Source organism: Garra rufa, chromosome 2 (genome assembly GCF_049309525.1).
Source record: "Garra rufa chromosome 2, GarRuf1.0, whole genome shotgun sequence".
Classification (NCBI taxonomy): domain Eukaryota; kingdom Metazoa; phylum Chordata; class Actinopteri; order Cypriniformes; family Cyprinidae; genus Garra; species Garra rufa.
In genome coordinates, this window is record NC_133362.1 from 72372164 (window position 1) to 72392999 (window position 20836).

General features: G+C 43.5%; 1 protein-coding gene across 1 annotated transcript in view; it reads right to left on the reverse strand.

Moving 5' to 3' along the window:
* Window positions 1-20836, reverse strand: part of LOC141326080 (uncharacterized) — an 80716-nt gene that overhangs the window by 48240 nt on the left and 11640 nt on the right. Inside the window, exons 3-4 of the mRNA XM_073834777.1 lie at window positions 18388-18525; window positions 6539-6542 (exon numbers count right to left, since the gene is read on the reverse strand). Coding sequence (XP_073690878.1) covers window positions 6539-6542; window positions 18388-18525 — 142 coding nt within the window. The remainder of the gene's footprint in view (window positions 1-6538; window positions 6543-18387; window positions 18526-20836) is intronic.

A 20836-nucleotide genomic window follows, 5' to 3' on the forward strand; every position in this document is an offset into this window, starting at 1 on the left:
GAAGACCATTAGACAGCTGCAGCTCATACAGAACACTGCTGCCAGGATTCTGACTAGAACCAAAAAATCAGAGCATATTACACCAGTCCTTAGGTCCCTACACTGGCTTCCAGTTATGTTTAGGATAGATTTTAAAGTACTTTTACTTGTTTATAAAGCACTCAATGGCCTAGGACCTACATACATTGCAGATATGCTCACTGTATACAAACCTAACAGACAACTCCGATCACTAGGATCGAGTCAGTTAGTAATATCAAGGGTTCAAACAAAACAAGGGGAATCTGCTTTTAGCTATTATGCCGCCCGCAGTTGGAATCAGCTTCCAGAAGAGATCAGATGTGCTAATACATTAGTCACATTTAAATGCAGACTCAAAACTCATCTGTTCAGTTGTGCATTTATTGAATGAGCACTGTGCTACGTCTGAACAGATTGCATTATTTTATGTATAATCATTTCTGTATTAATTAATTTGAAATCATTTTCTTTTTTAAATCATCTTAAATGTTCTTAATTTTGTTTTTATTGTTGTGATTATTTTAAATTTTTATGATTTTTATGCTATTGTGATTTTAATTCCTTTTTATGTACAGCACTTTGAATTACCATTGTGTATGAAATGTGCTATATAAATAAACTTGCCTTGCCTTGCCTTCGTCGTGTTCGCCGTTTGTTTGAATATTTTTTAATTAATTAACTGTATGATTGTACTGTACATGTCTACTATTTGGACATCCCCTTGACATAGTCACCACTGAAAAAGTACTACACAGATTCTAGAAACTATACAATTCTGTCAAGCTTCTTTGCAACCATGTGTATAATAACATGCACTATACAAAGGAATGTGAATCATAATACTGCAAAATGTTATTACATTGTAAAATGTTTTTTTTTTCATATACTTGAAAATATTTTTTTTTCCTGTGATACACAGCTGAATTTTTATTAGCTGTTACTCCAGTGTTAAGTGTCACATGATCCTTCAGAAATCAATCTGATATGCTGATTTATGAGTACTTGAAATAAATAAATAATTTTTTTGGAACCTGTGTTTATTTTTTTCAAGATCATTTGATGAATAAAAATTGAAAAGAACATCACTTATTCAAATATTAATATTTTCTAATGATGTAAATCACTTTTTATTAACTGAACACGTCCTTGTTGAATAAAAGTATTTCTTTCCAAAAAAAAAGAAAAGAATACAAATGTACTGTCCCAACTTTTCAACAGTAGTGTATATTGCTTGAAAATATGTCAGTTTTACATAAAGTTTATATATGCATGATACAGACACATAAATGGTGTTGCGGCATATTTAATTTATGGTTACCATGTTTTAATGTTTGTACACCCGTTACCTTTAATATGGCTGTTTCTCATTGCTGCAAACACACACTGCTGGAGAAAACAGAAAAAAAGCATGGAGAGAACAAAATGTAAGTGCTGAAATATCAATATTGTAATGTAAAGGTCATTCTAGCATACATGTGCGTTGTGTCAAGTGACTGATCATTTATCTACATGCTATTTAGCTGTGTGCAGTAATCCCCCTAAGGTGGTCCACTGCTTGAAATGTCTAAGGCCCCAGTCCAAAATTGAACAGCACCTCAGAAAAAGATGCCTACGGGATGCAGAAGTTGATTGTATCCAGGCTGAAGTATTGAGGGCCAAGGTGTCACAAGATAAGTGGACAAAAGAGGGGAGGGTTATTAATGTTTCAGAGGTGAGAAAATTGGTAAGTGAGGACCCATCTTGTGACTCCTTGGCACAATATTTCAGTTCAAAGGGATTCCTAATCACAGAGCAGCATCACAGGTAGGGAGGTCTGTGAATGGAGAGTAGGCATTGTAATTAATTTCTGATGGGTGTAATAGGCTGTCCAAGGGTATGTTAGTCATACCACAGTAAAGATCCCTTCGTTTCCTAGTGCTGCCATCCAGAATTCGGACATCCTTGCTCGCATAGAGGAGGACATGGGTGGGGTGTCCGACTGTCTTGGTCAAAATAAAGATGTCCCTCCAAAGATAAAGATGGAGTTCCGTAGCTTCTGTATTGCCACGTTGATGTGGGTTTATGACCTGGGTCCTGCAGTTATTAAAGAGTTAAAGGTGAGCTCACCACCGACATATTTTAGATGTGCTCATACACAAATACATTAGACCTTATCTTTCCGGTCTTAATGTTCTCAAAGTTTTTTTATTTGGCATCACTATTTAACACTGTAAAGCCGCTTTGTCACAATTGTGTATTGTTAAAAGCAGTATATAAATAATGGTGACTTGACAAATCTTTGCCGTTGTGGTTGGACTGCTACTTCAAGCAGATCCGGCCTGGATATTTAAAGGCTCAAGCTCTGGAGGGGGACGACTGGGACCGGTTCTTCCTAGGAGCTTCAGGGCTTTCTCTTCGTAACCCAACAACCGATGTGCAACGACTACGAGAAAAGTAAGTATTGTAGCCAGTGGCTCATGTGGATACAGTTGAGTTTTAAGCCATGACAGACATCTTACCTTCATTTCTCTCTTAAATGCATGCCAACAGGTATGTCAAAAGGCTGCAAGAGAGACCTACACCACCACCAGAGCCACGGAATGGTGGTCAGTCCATCCAGTTCTACTGCTGAGGAGGAGCCAACACGGATGCTGGAGAGGTACAGAATGAGTACACGTCAATAAGGTGATCCTCATGAGTAGGGTTAGTAATTGTAAGAAATTATCTAACTGTCATTCAGATTTCTATTCAGATTTTATTCTTTTCTATATTCTATTCATTTTCTTTTTGTCAATCCAACTCATAAAGGCACTGTGCTCTAAATTAAGTAGATTATTATAATTTTCATTTTTATATTTATCTTTTTTTAAACAGGACATCTCCACCTACTCCAGTGGTACAGCTCCCAACACCTAGGTTTTGGGGAGCTTTTGAAGATCTTTTTCCTATTACCCTTGATGGGAACCTTCCGACAAAGGCCCAGGTAACAGAGGCAGGATTTGAGGACCGCAGCTACTACTACTACTACTGGAGGAGGCTTCAGTACAAGCTGCGTGTACAGTATATTGTTGGTAAGTGCTTACAGGAATGCTAATTACTTTACAGACCAAATTTTCTGAGGTATATTTGGTTAAAACTCACCTGATGCTTTTCCCCCAAAGCAGTCCACCGACAGGACTGGCTCGTGTCCAGCATGCTATTGCCAAGGAGACCCCGTGAACCACCGATGTGCCAACTGTGGATAGTGTTCTACTAGCATGGGTGCCCTGCCAAGGACCATCCCTTGACACAAATGACCCTCTCCTCATTGCTTCCATGTTCCATCAGAAATGGAAAGGGTTGGCTGTTAAGCACTTTGAGGGGAAAGGCAAAGGTGTGACTAAGTACATTTATAATTATATCAAGGAACAGGTAGAGGGAAGATGTTTGCTCAAATGTATGTTCATTTGCCTTTGTGCAGGGGTCATTGCCGCCATGATCTTCCAGAAAAACCAGGTTGTGTGTGACTACAATGGTGGAGTAGTCTCCTAGCAGGAAGGGGAGCAGAGGGTGGAGACCCTCACTGGGGAGCCATCATACCTCTTTTTCTTTAAGGGCAAGGGCACCCTGACAAAGAAACATTTGGCAGGAGACTGAATCATTCCTGAAGGAAAAATAATGTGCGGCCACAGAGTTTCCTTGAACTGTCTGACAGACCCAGGAAATGTGTTTTGTTTATTGCTCTATGGGATATTGCCATCAATGAGGAACTCCTGTGGGACTATGGCATTCGTAGAGGATCATTCAGAGGGGAAGGGAGAGATCTCACATGGTTTGATGACTGACATGGTCTCAAAGATCTGATCAAAAGCACTCTGCTGGTTTTACCCGTACCACAGCATCACCCACACAAAGTTTCCACAATATTTTTTCCATGATTTTCATGTAGATTTCTAATACCCGTTCTGTGTTTATCAGATAAATATGTATAATGAGCAGATCTGATGATATACCAATTATAGAAATGGAAAAGATTTGATATTGGTGTGTGTTTATGTACTATTTTGACAATATTTTGTATATTATGTACAAAGGTCTTACATTCTCTCTCTCTCTTTGTACTTGATATTTACAGTTGTTTTTAATCATTAAACTGTTGTGTTTACAGTTGTTCTCAGTTGCTTTGGTAAATTTTTCAGATCAGAATTTAAATTTTCAAAACTACTTGTTCAATCTTCACATCATTGTTCCACTTATGCACATCAAAAAAGCAGTTTCTCATTTTTTTGAACAAGTTGCAACTGCTTTAATATATCCATGCAAATGATTATGTATAATTCTCTGCTGTATCCTACATTATCAATTGCTTATGTCATGTTGATCAAAATGTATTATTTTGGTCTCTGTAGAATAGTCTGTACAGGGTATCGCGGATCCTTAAAAAGTCTTAAATTCCATAATTAAAAAATAAGGCCTTAATTAGCATTAAAATGTCTTAAATTCGCGTTTCATAGGTCTTAAAAATGAAATCTAACCGACCCTGTAAAGATTTTATTTATTCAATTTGAAATCTTTTCGTCTATTTGTCACGCATCACAGAATGGGCGGAACCAATTAAAATACGCGTTCGCGGGGAGTTCGCTTGACACAGGCTTTACGGTTGCGCTGCGTGAACCATGGTAAAGTTTGAGCTTTAGCCTTGTTTAGCCATGGGGAAATGTAAATTTAGTGAAAATTGGTTACATAACCCTAATTTTGCGCCGTGGTTAAGACCAGTTAGTGGCAGTGTGTTCGAGGTCCGGTGCATACTATGCAAAAAAAACGTAAAACTCGGAACAATGGGAGTGAAAGCTTTGGAGACGCACATGCAGTGTGAAAAACACAAAGTGGCTGCGGAAACCTGTCGGAAAACACCTGGTATTTACCAGCTCTGCTCCGTCGAGCCCACAACAGTAGGCCTACCACAGAGCGCTGCTGCATCCCAAACATCAGTGACTGCATCAGCTTCAACTTTAATCACTGCGGTTTCCGCTCCAGCAGACATCAGAGCAACGTTTGCCTCTACCACAACACTTAGAGCCGAGGTACTCTGGTGTCTGCATACGATAACGAAGCATCAGTCCTATACTGCTAACGAAGCAGTCGGTGACGTTTTCCGAACTATGTTTCCAGACTCTGAAATCGCTCGTACATTTGCATGTGGCAAAGACAAAACTGCATACATTGCCAGATTTGGACTGGCTCCTTACATAACCAAGCTCCTCGTTGCGGATGTTAACAAGGAAATGTTTGTTTTAATGTTTGATGAGAGCCTTAATGAAACGTCCAAAAGTAAGCAGTTGGACTTGCATGTTCGATTTTGGGGGCAGGATCGCGTCCAGTCAAGATACCTAGGGTCACAATTCATGGGACATGAATTCTGAACTCAGGATTTGCTTCACCATTTCAAAGTAAGTACCAACCTTTCACAAATCAAATTTTTATGTATCATTGGAAGCAATAATTATTCTTATATGCTATGAAGTGTCTATATGTATGTGTGTGTTTATATATATATATATATATATATGTGACCCTGGACCACAAAACCAGTCTTAAGTCGCTGGGGTATGTTTGTAGCAATAGCCAAAAATACATTGTATGGGTCAAAATTATTGATTTTTCTTTTGTCAAAAATCATTAGGATATCAAGTAAAGATCATGTTCCATGAAGATTTTTTGTAAAATTCCTACTGTAAACCTATCAAAATGTAATTTTTGATTAGTAATATGCATTGTTAAAAACTTAATTTGGACAACTTTAAAGGTGATTTTCTCAGTATTTAGATTTTTTTGCACCCTTAGATTCCAGACTTTCCAATAGATATATCTCGGCCAAATATTGTCCTATCATAACAAACCATATATCAATAGAAAGCTTATTTATTGAGCTTTCATATGATGTATATATCTCAGTTTTGTAAAATTTTACCTTATGACTGGTTTTGTGGTCCAGGGTCACATATATAAATAAATAAAACTTTTATATATAAAACATGTTCTATTAAAATCAGAATAGAACAAAATGATTGTTAATTAAACAAAATTAAACACACACATACATACATATATATACACATACATACACATGTGTATTTATGTGTGTGTATATATACGTATGAGTGTGTGTGTGTGTGTGTGTGTGTGTGTGTGTGTGTGTGTGTATATGTGTATATATATATACATACATACATACTTTTATATATTTTTATATATATTATTTTTTTATATATTTCATTTATTTACCTTTTCCCTAGGAATGTGAATTACAGTTGGACTTGAAAAACCTTCTATCTGTTTCTATGGATGGACCAAATGTTAATTGGAGGTTTTTAGAACTCCTGCAACAGGAGCATTGTGAGCAGTTTGATGGCACACAGCTAATTGTGGTGGGGAGCTGTGGCCTCCACACTCTCCACAATGCCTGCAAACGTGGCTTCTCCCTTTGGCACATGGAGAAGGTTCTAAATGCCTTGCACGTACTCTTCCACAATGCGCCAGCTAGGAGAGAGGATTTCACGGCTCTAACCAAATGCACAAAATTTCCACTTTCGTTCTGTGGACACAGGTGGCTCGAAAATCTACCAGTCGTGGAGAGAGCTTTGGAGGTTTGGCCATCAGTGACCATGTACATGGATGCAGTCAGGAAAAAGAAGATACCAAATCCAGGAACGGCATCTTATGACACTCTTGAAGCTGCTGAAAAAGATCCTCTTATTCTGGCAAAGCTACATTTCTACATGGCTATCACAAGGACCTTCAGTCCTTTCCTTACCTTCTATCAAACAAATGTGCCTGTGATTCCGTTCCTTGCCAAAGACTTGGCTGAGCTGTTGAAGGTATTGTATTTCCAGTGCAGCACTCTCATAATGCTAATAATTAATCTAATAATTGTATTTAATTTTAAATCTTGTTTGGAAGTTGTACATTTAATGGCATACATAGTTTATGGAACTAAGAGATGAAGCAAACACTAACAACAATAGTTGTTACTGTAGTATACTAAAATTGAACTCAAGTAAATGTAACTTTTTTGTGTGTTTTGGCAGAGTATGCTGAGGCGTTTTGTCAAGAAAGAAGTACTCAAGGATATCAGTCCACTTCAGCTGGTCAGATTGGATGTCAGTGACAATCAGAGCTGGGTCAATCCAAAGGAAGTAAACATAGGCTTGGGTGCAGAATCTCTTCTTAAGGTATTGTTTTCAAGTTATTTTGATTCAGCTAAAAGCTTGATTTCATAAAAGGTCATAATAGGTTATAATAGGTTTTTGCATCCTCCCATCAGGAACTACAGAAACAGAAAAAGACAGGAGAACTCACAGTTCTGGAGTTTAGGAAAGACTGTCTTAAAATGATGTCTACCATCATCCAGAAAGTACAGGAAAAGAGCCCATTAAAGTATCCTGTGGTGAGGCAGGTGGCCTGTTTGGATCCCAGCATGATGTTGTCTGACCCTGACTGGTGCAAGAGCAACATGACAAAACTGGTGCAGAAGTTTTTGCAAGCCCAACAGTTGTCAGGAGGTGTCTCTGCTGGTAGGAAAGAATAGTTCAGTTCTATCGAAGGGTAGTAAATCAAGTTGTGAAATATGCCATTATTCTAAATGTAAAAATGGCTTGTGTAAACATTGTATTAATACTTTATATGCATGCATACTTAAAAAGAAAAAAAATAATAGTATTTTTTCCTTACTGTTGTTTTCTGTAGGTGATGTGATAATCCAGCAGTTTAGTGACATGTTATCTGCTGAAAATGAGACCCTTGTCTCATACCGATCCACAGAAACCAGGCTAGATACGTTCTTGCATGGTGTACTTGCCGAGCGCTATGATGAGTTGTGGGGCTTTTGCAAGAAACTGCTTCTCCTGTCCCATGGGCAGGCTACAGTGGAGAGGGGATTCTCCATTAACAAAGAAGTGGAGACCTGCAATATGCAGGAGGAGACAATGGTCACCCATCGACTGGTATGCGATTATGTCAACATCTGTGGGGGGCTCCTCAATGTGCCTATTTCTAAAGAGTTACTGGCCTCAGCTGCATCTGCCAGGTCTAGATATAGAATGCACCTTGATCAGCAGCAGGCTAAGAAAATTACAGATGTCCAGGCACAGAAACGGAAATCTTTAGAAGAAAACATCGAGGACCTGAAAAAGAAAAAGAAAATTCTGGTCCAGGTATCTATGAGCCTACAGAGGGATGCAGATCAGCTTGCAGAAGAAGCTGAAGGAAAAGCTGGCACCTTGATGGCACAGCTCATTACAAAATCAAACGGAGGAAGAGATATAAAGATATAAAGAAAAAACAAGTGAATTACAGCAAATTGAGACCGAGTTGGAGGCAAAGGGCAAAGAACTGAGATCAATATAGTAAAAAAACAAATGTTCAGGTTAATGGCATGCAGTGTTTGTTTGAAATCTTCATAATCCCATGGCTGTCAATATTCTTCCTAATGATTAGTCAGTGCAAAGACTATGTTTTTGCAATTTTGTTTCACTCTTTCTGTAAATCAATAAAGAGTTTGAGGTAATTGGTTGTGTTGTGTGGTGTTTGCTAATTTTTTACTACAAAATTGGTCTTAAATTTCATTCTGTACGGTATTAAAAAGGTCTTAAAAAGTCTTAAATCTAACTCATAGAAACCTGCAGATACCCTGATGTAGAATACCCCTCAAAACATAAGTATTTACATGCAAAATGGTTGACAAGTTGTCATAATATGTCAAGCATATTTCTATACATTTCCATTATACTTTTTTTTCTTAATCTGTCTTGTGCTTCTTTCCACGCTGCATCACAAGAGAAGATATTTGTTGTAATGTGGATGAGAATTTGTGGTCCATGTTGGAAGTTGCCGGTATTCTAAGAATACCTACTTCCCCCCAGTCCGTTTATCCGCCCTTTAAATAAAACAGTTCGAGTCTGCGTAATAAGTTTAAATCAATTTAATTGTAAAGTCAAAGAGTGCTGAGCTCAGGGTTCCAGAACAGCCAGTATCAAATCTGACATTCTGGGCAGTCCAGGAATGTCTCACAAAGCTAAAATATGCATTTATATTCTTGATTCTGCAGGCCTCTCCTCCTGATATCGTTCAACCATTCTCCTCCAATCAGGGCCTGTTATCGCCAACCGTTCCTGCACAAAAAAGAAAAACAGCCCCATCCCATTCTTCTTCTTAGAGTGACCAAAAGTCTAGTCTAAAGTGACCTTCAAATTGCTACTACTTTTGCAGGGCTTCTTTTCTCCTACGTGCCTGTAAACAAAGGTTTCTCAGAAATGACATAAATGTAGAGAGTTCGCAACTACACGCACACATTTTACTAACAGATTCTGTTACATAGTGTACACTTTGTCTTTTCATAAGCACAGAACATTCTGTCTTCTCATAAGCACAGAACAACCAAAACACAAATTTAAAAGCATTTAGAAAAAGTATTTTCTACATCCAACAGACAGGAATGTCAGGAGGTGTAGGAAGACCTTTCTGTATCGCAATGGCGTGGTCTGTCAAAACATTACTGTACAAACAGTAAAAGCGTAAATTTGAATCTTGTCCAGTCTCTTGCAATCAATCTCCCTCATACACTAAGGTGTAACTTACAATTTACAATACAGTTTTTCACATTTGCTGAGACACTATAGCCCATTCTCTAATAGCCATAACCAATTTGTCAAATAAATCACTCTTTCTGCAAAACCTTAAACCAGTTCAGAAGAATGGTTTAATGGCTTTCTTTTTTACACTGTATTTTTTATACACTGTCTTGTGTTCATTTCAGTATATTCTTGTGTAGAACTGCAAGATTACCACACCACAAAATTTGTTTTTTTTGCTGACGTAGTTGAACTTCTCTGGCTCTGACCTAGCTCTAAGACTTCATCTTTTCGTACAAGATGTTATGTAGTTAGATCATATACTGTATATAGTAATTATTTAGCAATAAAATAAATATATAAACATACACACACTCAAAATAAACCATACAGAAGTTTGGTGAATATACCAAACACACACACACACACACACACACACACACACACACACACACACACACACACACACACACACGTGTATGTCTGCAACAGAGAGCATTCATACAGAAATTGCCATATAAAATCAACGATTCTGGCATAAATCTGAAAATTTAGCACAAATGCAACATAGAGCAATCATACTTGCACAATCATGAAACTTCATCCTAAACTTTCAAGCTTCAAAAATATTCATTAAAAAAGTTATCCATGTGATTCCAGAGGTTTCATCCCAATTGTATAGAATATTGTGCATATCTGTATTTGTGTATGTGACAAATAAATGTGAATCTAAATCTAATATCTTGTCGTCGCTTTGTAAAAATTTAAATCTAAATGGAAGTAAAGGCATTTTGTCATAGGATTTTTTGGCGCATAAAAAGAAATTCACATCACTTCATAAAATTGTGATTAAACCACATAAATTACTTTAATGTTCTGAATATTTAAAAGTTTAGGATGAACAGATTTTCAGGAAAGGGACAGAAATCTCTCAGGTTTTCTTTAAAATATCTTCATTTGTGTTCTAAAGATGAAGAAATTTCTTATGGGTTTTGGAATGACAGTGTTCCTAAAAAAATCTTTCTAAAACACTTATAACTTATTTCCCGAGGTGAACGCTTGTGGGAAGGCTGAGATACCTGTATTTTACTGTACTTTTCTTCTTATGGAAGAAATGCAGTTTTTGATTAAATATTTGATAGCACCTAATTAACACAGCAGCCAAGATTGGAAAATTCGATGTGAAGAAAATTTTGCCACATCCAACAACATTGTCACAAAATATAAGTGAAAGGTCACAAACATTATGAGCTATAATCACTGACATGACTGATACACTTGTGAAATACGGTTGCGCAGTGACAACTGACATCTGGACCGAAAACTACTTTCCTATCAGTTACTTTCCTACTTTACATAGATGCAAATTACGTCTTGGTGTCAAAGGTGCTTTTTGCATCACCATTCAATGCAGACATTTAAAAAAACTACGAAAATATTCGAGCTTTACTATTTCTAAATCTCAGAGTATTTGGAAGAGACACTTCAGCTTTGATCCTGAGTTTGTGGAGCATGTGCACATGAATGTGTGACATCAGTGGCAAACAGCCTTGAACAGATTACAAGCCTAGGTTTCGCTAAAGGTTAAAAGATTAAACTAAATTATGAATTTAAATGCATTTACAATAAAACTAAAATGACAAATACAAAAAATTACCTTGCTCTATCAGTGCAGTCACAGGTAAAACTTGTTAGGACCAGTGAATACATGTAACATAACACAACTGCATGAATTGCCTCACTGACATCTGGATGAGCCATATAATCATCAATTTGCACAAATACTTGCAACAAATACCTAACAAAGTAAATATCTTAAATTACACAAAATCTGACAGGGAATATGTAAATATGCATGTGAAACGATTGCTTATTAAACACACTTGTACAAACTTAATTACATAACTTCAAATGCATGAAACAAAGCAAACTATAATATAAACTCACTCCTTAGTGTGTATTAGCGATAAATAACTCACTTTATAGGAGGCATGCTCCATCTGTATGTGCACCATCTGATTTTTTTTAAGCGAATGTGATTTTACTCAATGGTCACACATACACATAGCTTTGGTTTTGAACTAATAAGTTGTTCCACAATGTGGCAACACTGGCCTGAGACACTGTTTCACAGTAGAAAAGAAGAGGCAACAATATCAAAATAGCGGAGACTGCAGGAACAACAGATAGCTACATTGACAAGCACTTGTTTGAGGGGGTTATGAGATAGCAGCAACTTTAGTGTAAACTTTTTTGTGTAGTGCAGAATTTAGGATAGTATGTTGCACAAAACCCAAAATAATTAGACTGTACTAAAAGCTTATATATCTATGTATTATATATTTCTACTGATATTTAAGCAAATTTTTGACATGGACTAACTCAGTCAATATTAAAGAAATAATTCCCTCTAGTGAAAACTCTTATGCCAAAATGGTTTTATTTCTATAATGCTTTATATAATACAGATTGTGTCAAAGCACTTCACAGTGATAAACTGGAAAATTGCAGAATCAATAGAGGAAATTCAGATTCTGCTGTCAAGCAGGTCTAAAAGACAAAGAGTGTCATTATTCGGCTCAAGTCAGTTCAGTTCAATAACTGTGAAGTTCATCAGTTTGAAATGACAAATTCAGCTGTAAACAGTTCTACAAAAGGCAGCAATGTAGTTCCCCTTCAGTCGAATCACTTCGACGTTACATGGGAATTCGCTTAGAATCCAATCATCTCTGAGCCTTATACAAAAGCCCAATGAAAATTGGCGAGTGGCATTTGCATGATGCGTCACGCCCCGTACATACGGGTATAAATAGCGACGTCATGCGCCAGTCAGACAGATTCTTCGCTTCAGATCCGTCTGATGTTTGAGCCTGTTTACACAAACAGTTCTACTGAGAAGAAAAGAAAAAGAGTTCTTCAGTCCTGCTCTCTTCCCTGACGTGCTGCAAACTAAAAGAGTTTATTTCTATCTAGCAGCCGTCTATACAGCCGCTCTGCGTTCCAGCGACAAAGCCCCGTTGAGTGCACAGCCGCCCCGCGGCTTTTTCCCTGGGCAGACCGGGAGCTAAAAGAGCAATTTCTCGCGGTCGAAAGACGTTCTTTTCAGAATGGCTTTTCGACCGTGCGCTTCAGGGTGCGGTAGTTTCCTCCCTCCTGCGGACGGACATGATCACTGTCTCATGTGTTTAGGGAGTGAGCACGCTGAGGCAGCGTTCATGGATGGTGAATGCATTCACTGCGAATGCATGACCATGAGCACGCTGAAGTCCCGCCGCTCGTTCGTGAGGCGGCTCCCCCCGTCTTCCTCCCGCGGTCCGTCGTTGAGCCGTCAATGCTTTTCGGCCACCGCGGCGAGGTGCGGGGGGGACATAAGAGTCACCGTGCAGAACGCACCGCCGGCCCAGAAAGCCCTGCGGTCTTCTGTCACACAGCGTGGTCCCGTCGAGTTACCGCAGCAGTACGCTTCCCCGCCCAGCGGGCTGAGCGTCTCCTTCAGTGCTCCTGCGGAGAATGAGATGTCGACCGCAGCATCAGAGGGAGAGTCGGTCGGCGAGGTGGACGCTTCGGCGGCGCGGCCCCCTGCAGAGGTGGCCGCTCCGTCTGAGGTGGACGTCGAGCTGTCGACTATGCTTCTCCGGGCCGCCAGGGGGATCGGTTTGGAGGTGCCCCAAGCGCCCCCGGCCGATCCCTCTAGGCTGGATGACTGGTTCCTGGGGAGGGCTCCCGCGGCCCCACCACGCTCTCCCTCGGTCCCATTCTTCCCGGAGGTGCACGAGGAGCTGTCGAAATCCTGGCGGGCCCCCTTTTCATCAGGGCCGCGCCCCAGCTCCTCTCCCCTCGCCACCCTCGATGGCGGGGCGGCCAGGGGGTATGCAGCGATCCCCCAGGTTGAGCGCGCTGTGGCGGTGCACTTGTGCCCACGCGGCGCTGCCACCTGGCGGGATCGTCTGCATCTCCCGTCCAGGGCGTGCGAGCGTTCATCCGCTCTTGCGGGCCGCGTTCACCACGCCGCTGGACAGGCCGCCACCGCCCTGCATGCTATGGCGATCCTTCAAGTTTATCAGGCCCAGGCCCTGAAACAGCTGCACGAGGGTGGTCCTGACCAGGGGGTTATGGAAGAACTCCGCGCCGCCACCGACTTCGCCCTACGGGTCACGAAGGTCACGGCGCGTTCCCTTGGTCAGGTGATGTCCACAGCCGTGGTCCAGGAGCGACACCTATGGCTCACTCTGGCCCAGATGGCAGACGTCGACAAGGCTCGCTTTCTTGACGCTCCTATCTCCCAGAGGGGCCTTTTCGGCGACACTGTCGAGGACTTTGCCCAGCAGTTCTCGGCAGTCCAGAAGCAGAGAGAGGCCATTCAACACATCCTGCCCCGCCGCGAGTCTAAATCCATCCCGCCGCCGGTGGCTCAGCCTCCCTCTGCTCGTCGCCGAGGGCGCCCCCCCGCGGCCTCCACCAAACCCGCTCCGTCGCCCACTGAACCCAAGAAGGAAGCAGCCCGACGTCGAGCTGGCCGCGTGGGAGGGGCGCCGCCCGCCTCTCAGGGACCTGCAAAGAACACCCGCAAAAGAGCCACGAAACGTCCCTGACGCGGGCAACCCGGAGGTGGAGAGGTTTGTTCTTCAGGGGGCGAAAACATCTGCGTCCCCGCTCCCGGTGGAGGGCCGGGGGTTGTTGTGCACTTTAACGCTGCCGCCGGCCCACTGGTCGGCGGTACCCACAACTTCAATAAAAGAGCAATTTCCTTCACCTCCGGGGCCTCGGCCCCGTGTTCCCGTTCCGGGCGGCACCAGGATGCCCTCTCGGAGCCGGAGACGGAGCTGTCTATCGCCAGCGCGGGAACCTGGGAAGAAGGTAGGCCCTGCTCAGAGCAGCTTGTCTCCCCTCCCTGTTCCCCCCCTAGGCTGCCCCACCACGGTCACGTCGGTCAACGTTCCCTTGACACCCCTGTCGAGGCGCTTGGGAGCCTGGCTTCAGCTTCCCAGCCCCTCGCGGTGGTTGATACGGACGGTACGTCTCGGCTATGCGATTCAGTTCGCCAAAGCTCCGCCCAGGTACAGAGGTGTCCATCATACTCGTGTTCATTCAGACACCCACGCCGCTGTCCTGCGTGCAGAAGTCGCAGTCCTACTGGCGAAGGATGCGATCGAGCTTGTCCCTCCAGCCGAGATGAGGTCAGGGTTTTACAGTCCTTACTTCATCGTGCCCAAAAAGAGTGGTGGGTTAAGACCCATCCTGGATCTCAGAGTCCTGAATCGGTCCCTTCTCAGGCTGCCGTTCAAGATGCTTACGACGAAGCGCATGCTCTCATGCATTCGTCCCCAGGATTGGTTTGCAGCCATCGACCTGACGGACGCGTACTTTCATGTCTCGATTCTTCCTCGCCACAGGCCCTTTCTTCGGTTTGCGTTCGAGGGTTGAGCATATCAGTACAAAGTTTTCACCAAAGTTGCGGAAGCGGCCCTGGCCCCTCTTTGGCTGTCAGGTTTCCGCATCCTCAACTATCTCGACGATTGGCTTTTGATAGCCCCCTCTCGAGAAGTGCTAGAGCTGGACTCGGTCTCCATGACAGCACGTCTCACCAACGAGCACGCTCAGTCGGTGCTGAGATGTCTAGATTTATTCAGACACAAGACAGCGGTTCCTCTAAAAACATTTCAGAGGCTCCTGGGGCATATGGCAGCTACGGCCGCGGTCACGCCGCTGGGCTTGCTTCATATGAGACCGCTTCAGCACTGGCTACACGACCGAGTCCCGAGATGGGCATGGCACCGTGGCACACTCCGGATTGGCGTTTCCCCGTAGTGTCGCCGCCTATTCAGCCCATGGTCAGACCCTGCCTTTCTCCAGGCCGGAGTACCCCTGGGGCAGGTGTCCAGGCACATCGTGGTTTACACGGATGCCTCTACCACGGGTTGGGGTGCTGTGTGCAACGGGCAAGCAGCTTCGGGCTCCTGGACAGGACCTCGACTGCAGTGGCACATCAATTGCCTCGAGTTACTGGCTGTGCTTCTGGCCCTTCGTCGCTTCCGACCGACGTTGCGTCAGAAGCACGTGCTTGTGCGTACCGACAGCACTGCGACTGTGGCATACATCAACCGCCAGGGCGGCCTCCGCTCCCGTCGCATGTCACAACTCGCCCGCCGTCTGCTCCTCTGGAGTCAAACGTGGCTGAAATCGCTACGAGCCATTCACATTCCGGGGGAACTCAACCGTGCAGCCGATCAGCTCTCACGGCAGTCCACCCTCCCTGGAGAATGGCGACTCCACCCCGAGACAGTCCAGCTGATATGGAGTCATTTCGGGGAGGCCCAGATAGATCTGTTTGCCTCCCCCGAATCCTCCCACTGCCAGCAGTTCTTCTCCCTCAATGAGGTATCCCTCGGCAGGGACGCTCTGGCCCACAGCTGGCCTCCGGGCAAGTACGCCTTTCCCCCAGTGAGCCTCCTTGCACAGACCCTGTGCAAGATCAGGGAGGACGAGGAGCAGATTCTCCTGGTCGCCCCATACTGGCCTGCCAGGACCTGGTTCCCAGAACTCATTTCCCTCGCGGCAGCCCCTCCCTGGAAAATCCCCTTGAGGAAGGACCTTCTTTCTCAGGGGATGGGCACTATCTGGCACCCACGTCCCGATCTATGGAACCTGCACGTCTGGCTCCTGGACGGGACGCTTCAGACCTCGCCGGCATTCCACAGGCCGTAATAGAAACCATCACTCAGTCCCGAGCCCCCTCTACAAGGAAGGCGTACGCACTGAGGTGGGGTCTGTTCGTCGACTGGTGTTCCTCACGAGGACAAGACCCACAGAGATGCACGATTGCAGTAGTGCTTTCCTTCCTGCAAGAGAAGTTGGAGCGCAGGCTGTCCCCTTCGACTCTCAAAGTGTATGTTGCCGCTATTGCCGCACATCAAGATGCAGTGGATGGATCATCCCTAGGTAAGCACCCTCTGGTCGTGAGATTCTTCCCAGACCGCGCCTCGTACCCTCTTGGGACCTCTCCGTCGCCCTCCAGGGCCTGCGGGGACCTCCCTTTGAGCCCCTCGCCTCAGTTGAGCTTAAGTTTCTGTCATTAAAGACAGCGCCCCTGACTGCGCTGGCCTCCATCAAGAGGTGGGGGATCTGCAAGCTTTCTCTGTCGACGAAGCGTGCCTTGAGTCCGGCTATGTGCCCAAGGTTCCCACCACGCCTTTCCGCGATCAGGTGGTGAACCTGCAAGCTCTGCCCTTGGAGGAGGCAGACCCAGCTATTGCATCGTTGTGCCCCGTCCGTGCTCTACACACTTACGTAGACCGCACTCGGCACTTCAGATGCACCGAGCAGCTCTTTGTCTGCTTTGGAGGTCAGCAGAAAGGAAATGCTGTCTCCAAACAGAGGTTGGCGCATTGGGTGGTAGAAGCCATCTCCCTGTCTTACTTATATCAGGGAGAGCCTTGCCCCTTAGGCTTGCATGCCCACTCCACACGGAGTGTTGCATCTTCCTATGCGTTGGCACATGGCGCCTCATTAGCGGACATCTGCAGAGCTGCCGGCTGGGCGACACCAAATACCTTCGCCAGGTTTTACAACCTCCGCTTAGAGGCCGTCTCCTCCCGAGTTCTGACAGGTGACGGGGAGGACGGCTAGTGTCGGCTTGCTGCGCCATTCCCCTGTGGATCCGTGCACAATTTCCCAGTATGTTCCCTCCGGCGAACCTGGGTCCTCCATGCCCTGCAGTCTGGGCTAGATGCGGAGTAGTTCTTGACTGTGCTCTTGCCGGGTCTCCTTCGCCCCGCAGGTTATGGCTATTTTTCTCTATATTCTTCCACGGGTCAACCAGAAGGCCTCTGTTTTCCTCGTGTATCCCTAATCTCTATGGATACATTGAATTTCCTTATTTTCACATGAACAGAATTCATGTCTCCGCCCCCCCAACCCCTGCTTCAGTTTCTGGCATCCCTGGGGACCCCCCTTCTCGGGCCCCAGGGCGTTGGGAAGGTCACGTTAACGTACCGCCTGCTGACACGTCCGCCTGCTGACACGTCCGCCTGGTTGTTGCGTAACGCGGCGCTAGGGACGTTGCTTGTTCCATAGGGTCTGTTCCCATGTAACGTCGAAGTGATTCGACTGAAGGGAAACGTCTAGGTTACGTAGGTAACCCTCGTTCCCTGAAGGAGGGAACGGAGACGTTACATCCCCTGCCACGTCCTTACCGTCGCGCTGACGCCAGCTCAAACCGGCTCCTCAGCGAAGAACCTGTCTGACTGGCGCATGACGTCGCTATTTATACCCGTATGTATGGGGCGTGACGCATCATGCAAATGCCACTCGCCAATTTTCATTGGCCTTTTGTATAAGGCTCAGAGATGATTGGATTCTAAGCGAATTCCCATGTAACGTCTCCGTTCCCTCCTTCAGGGAACGAGGGTTACCTACGTAACCTAGACGTTACTCAGTTAGAATCAGTTGTGTGTTGACTGAATTCAGTTTGGTACAATGTCAATGTTACATGATGGGATTCATCTTAAAGTGTAAAGGCGGTATGCCATCATCCAGCCAATGTGAAACTCAAGATTGGCTTTGTTTTTTAAAGACTTTCCACAGTGATGGCACATGACATGCTTCTCTCCAATGTCCCTGCATGATTCCTAGGTTTTTCTTGTCTGAAAACTCATTCCACACTGATGACATTTAAACATTTATGTCCCTCGAGTAAATCTTCATGTGGTACTAAATGTTAACTTTTTGGTTGAACCTTCTTTTCAGGGTGAATTCTTTTCATGTGGGTTTCAAGATTAACATGCTGATTGAAAATCTTTCCACACTGTTTGCAGGTGAACGGCTTTTCTCCAGTGTGAACTCTCATGTGGACCATGAGGTTTCCATGAATACTGAAACTCTTTCCACACAGAGAGCATGTGTAAGGCTTTTCTCCAGTGTGAATTCTCATGTGTCTGTTAAGGCTTCCTTTATGAGTGAAACTGTTTCCAAACTGTTGGCAAGTAAAAAGGCTTGCCATTGTGTGAATTTGCTTTTGGACGTCAAGGTTTCTCTTTTCACACTGAGGGGATCTGTCAAGGTGCGTTCACACCGGACGCGAATGAAGCGGCAAGCACGAGTGATTTACATGTTAAGCTAAAGCTGGCAAATTGAGCTCATTCACCTATTTTACAACTACTTTCCCGCTGACGAGTGGCAGACGCCCCTCCCATGACGCGAATTTGCGTCTGTTGTGAAGTAAATTTCACACGCGAATGAATCTAAAATGTTCAAGCGTCCAACTATGCGCGAATAGCACGATTTATTCGCGCAAGTCGCGTCCGGTGTGAACGCACCTTTAGGCTTCTCTCTGTTGTGAATTTTCATGTGCCGGTTTCTTTGTTGATTGAAACTTTTTCCACACTGAAAGCAAGTGAAATGGCTCATAGTTGCTGTATTTTGAGCTCTTGTTTGTGTGGAAGTATTTTCAGACTGTAAGGAACAAGACATTTTTCTTCGGTTTTGAAATAATTCTCACACTGACCTTTCTCGTCAATTTCCTTCAGTTCTTCCCTCTCCTCTTTCAGCGCCATTGGGTCTAAGGTGAGAAAAAAAAAAGTTAATGCCATTTGAATGGCACAATGCAATCAACATCAAAACGTAGATATGTAGTGCATTTATTCTAGATTCTATCATAAGAGTGTCCAAACCTGATTTAGATTTTAGCTCCAACTTGAACCAATAAATCTGCTAGAAATTCTGAAGTTTTCCAAAGACATTGATTAGCTTTATTTGGGGTTAGAGCTAAACTGTGAGACAGTATATCTACTACCCTACCCTACTGAAAGAAGCGTTACACGTATTCTGACGCATATTTATAGTACAGCATTTAATAGTGTCTCTAAATCAACTGTAGATTTGAACTGAATTGTAGTGGTGAGCAGGGTTTTACATGAGGGTTATTTTTTATCATTGTTTTGTTTTTCTCTTGTCCTCTCCTGGGTTACCATACATGACCAAGATGTTTTGTTATTTGTTGTAAAAGTATTGTTCTTCTAAGCAATATTCTTATTTGTGATGTGACGTTCGACACCGAAGCTTGTATAAAAAAAAAAGAACATCTAACCGTGAAGGACTGTACAGGAGCTTGATTCGTTTTGGCATAATCATGTGACCTGTGCCATCCGACATTTTATGATATTTTATAAAATCCCCCCGGACATAATTTTATAGCCAAAAAGGAGGACATGTCTGGGTAAAAGAGGACGTATGGTCACCCTAGACAATGTGAAATTTTTTTTTTAAATAAATTTAAAAAAAAATCACAGAAGCTGGTGCAGATCAAACCGCAAGGCTCAAGCCTGTAAATCTGACTGCTTTCACAAACACTCATAGCTTGTGTTTGTGTGTGCTGTGCAAAACAATGTTCTCAATCTTTGCTGCTTATGATTTCACTTGGATTGATACTGATCTGTGCTTGCATTAATGATTCGTCAAAATGGGCTTATTTTTTCCAGTGTTACATGCATTTGTGTGTCGAGGGCCATGGTCTTTGTTTTCTTTTTTTTTCAGATTTGGAGTACATTGCCTGGATTTTGCCGTTGCCCTACAGATCTGGTGGCCTCATTTCAAAATATTGCCAGGTCTCTGAGAATGGCCATCAAGCAAAATCCACAGCTTCGGCCCTGCATTTTTGAAGCTCTCCAGAATCTTATCAGAAGCTGTGAGACATGTCAGCTGGGGTGGTCAAACAAAAAAGTGTCAACATCTCATCCGCAGATCCTCATAGTTTGTTCATTGATGATCATTCGTGCATGTGTATCGATTGTATGGTTTTGTGTCGTCTGCAGATGAACAGAAAACTGAAGTGAGTAAATTTTCAAAAGAATACATCTCTGTCCTCCGCATGTTGTATGATGCAAAGCCTGCGCGGGCTTCTGAGAGGGCGGCCATTCTGAACTGCATAAGAGAGTTCCTCACCATCACAGAACCAACAGTAATCATCATCTGTCAGATTCATAAATCAGTTGCATCACTGCAATGCCAGACTTATCTGGCTTTAGCCACGTGCATGTGTTTATTGTGGCATTGCTCTATGATTGATGTATCTAAATGTTGTTTCAGATTGTGTGTGGATTCCTAAAGATGACTTTTAAAAAGCTCCGCCACGTGCAAACCTCCAAATACTCTCGGTAAATGCAACTTTACTTTCATTTGCGTAGGCCAAAGTTCTGTTCAAAAGATCTTTGAGATGCTCGTTGAGCTTCACA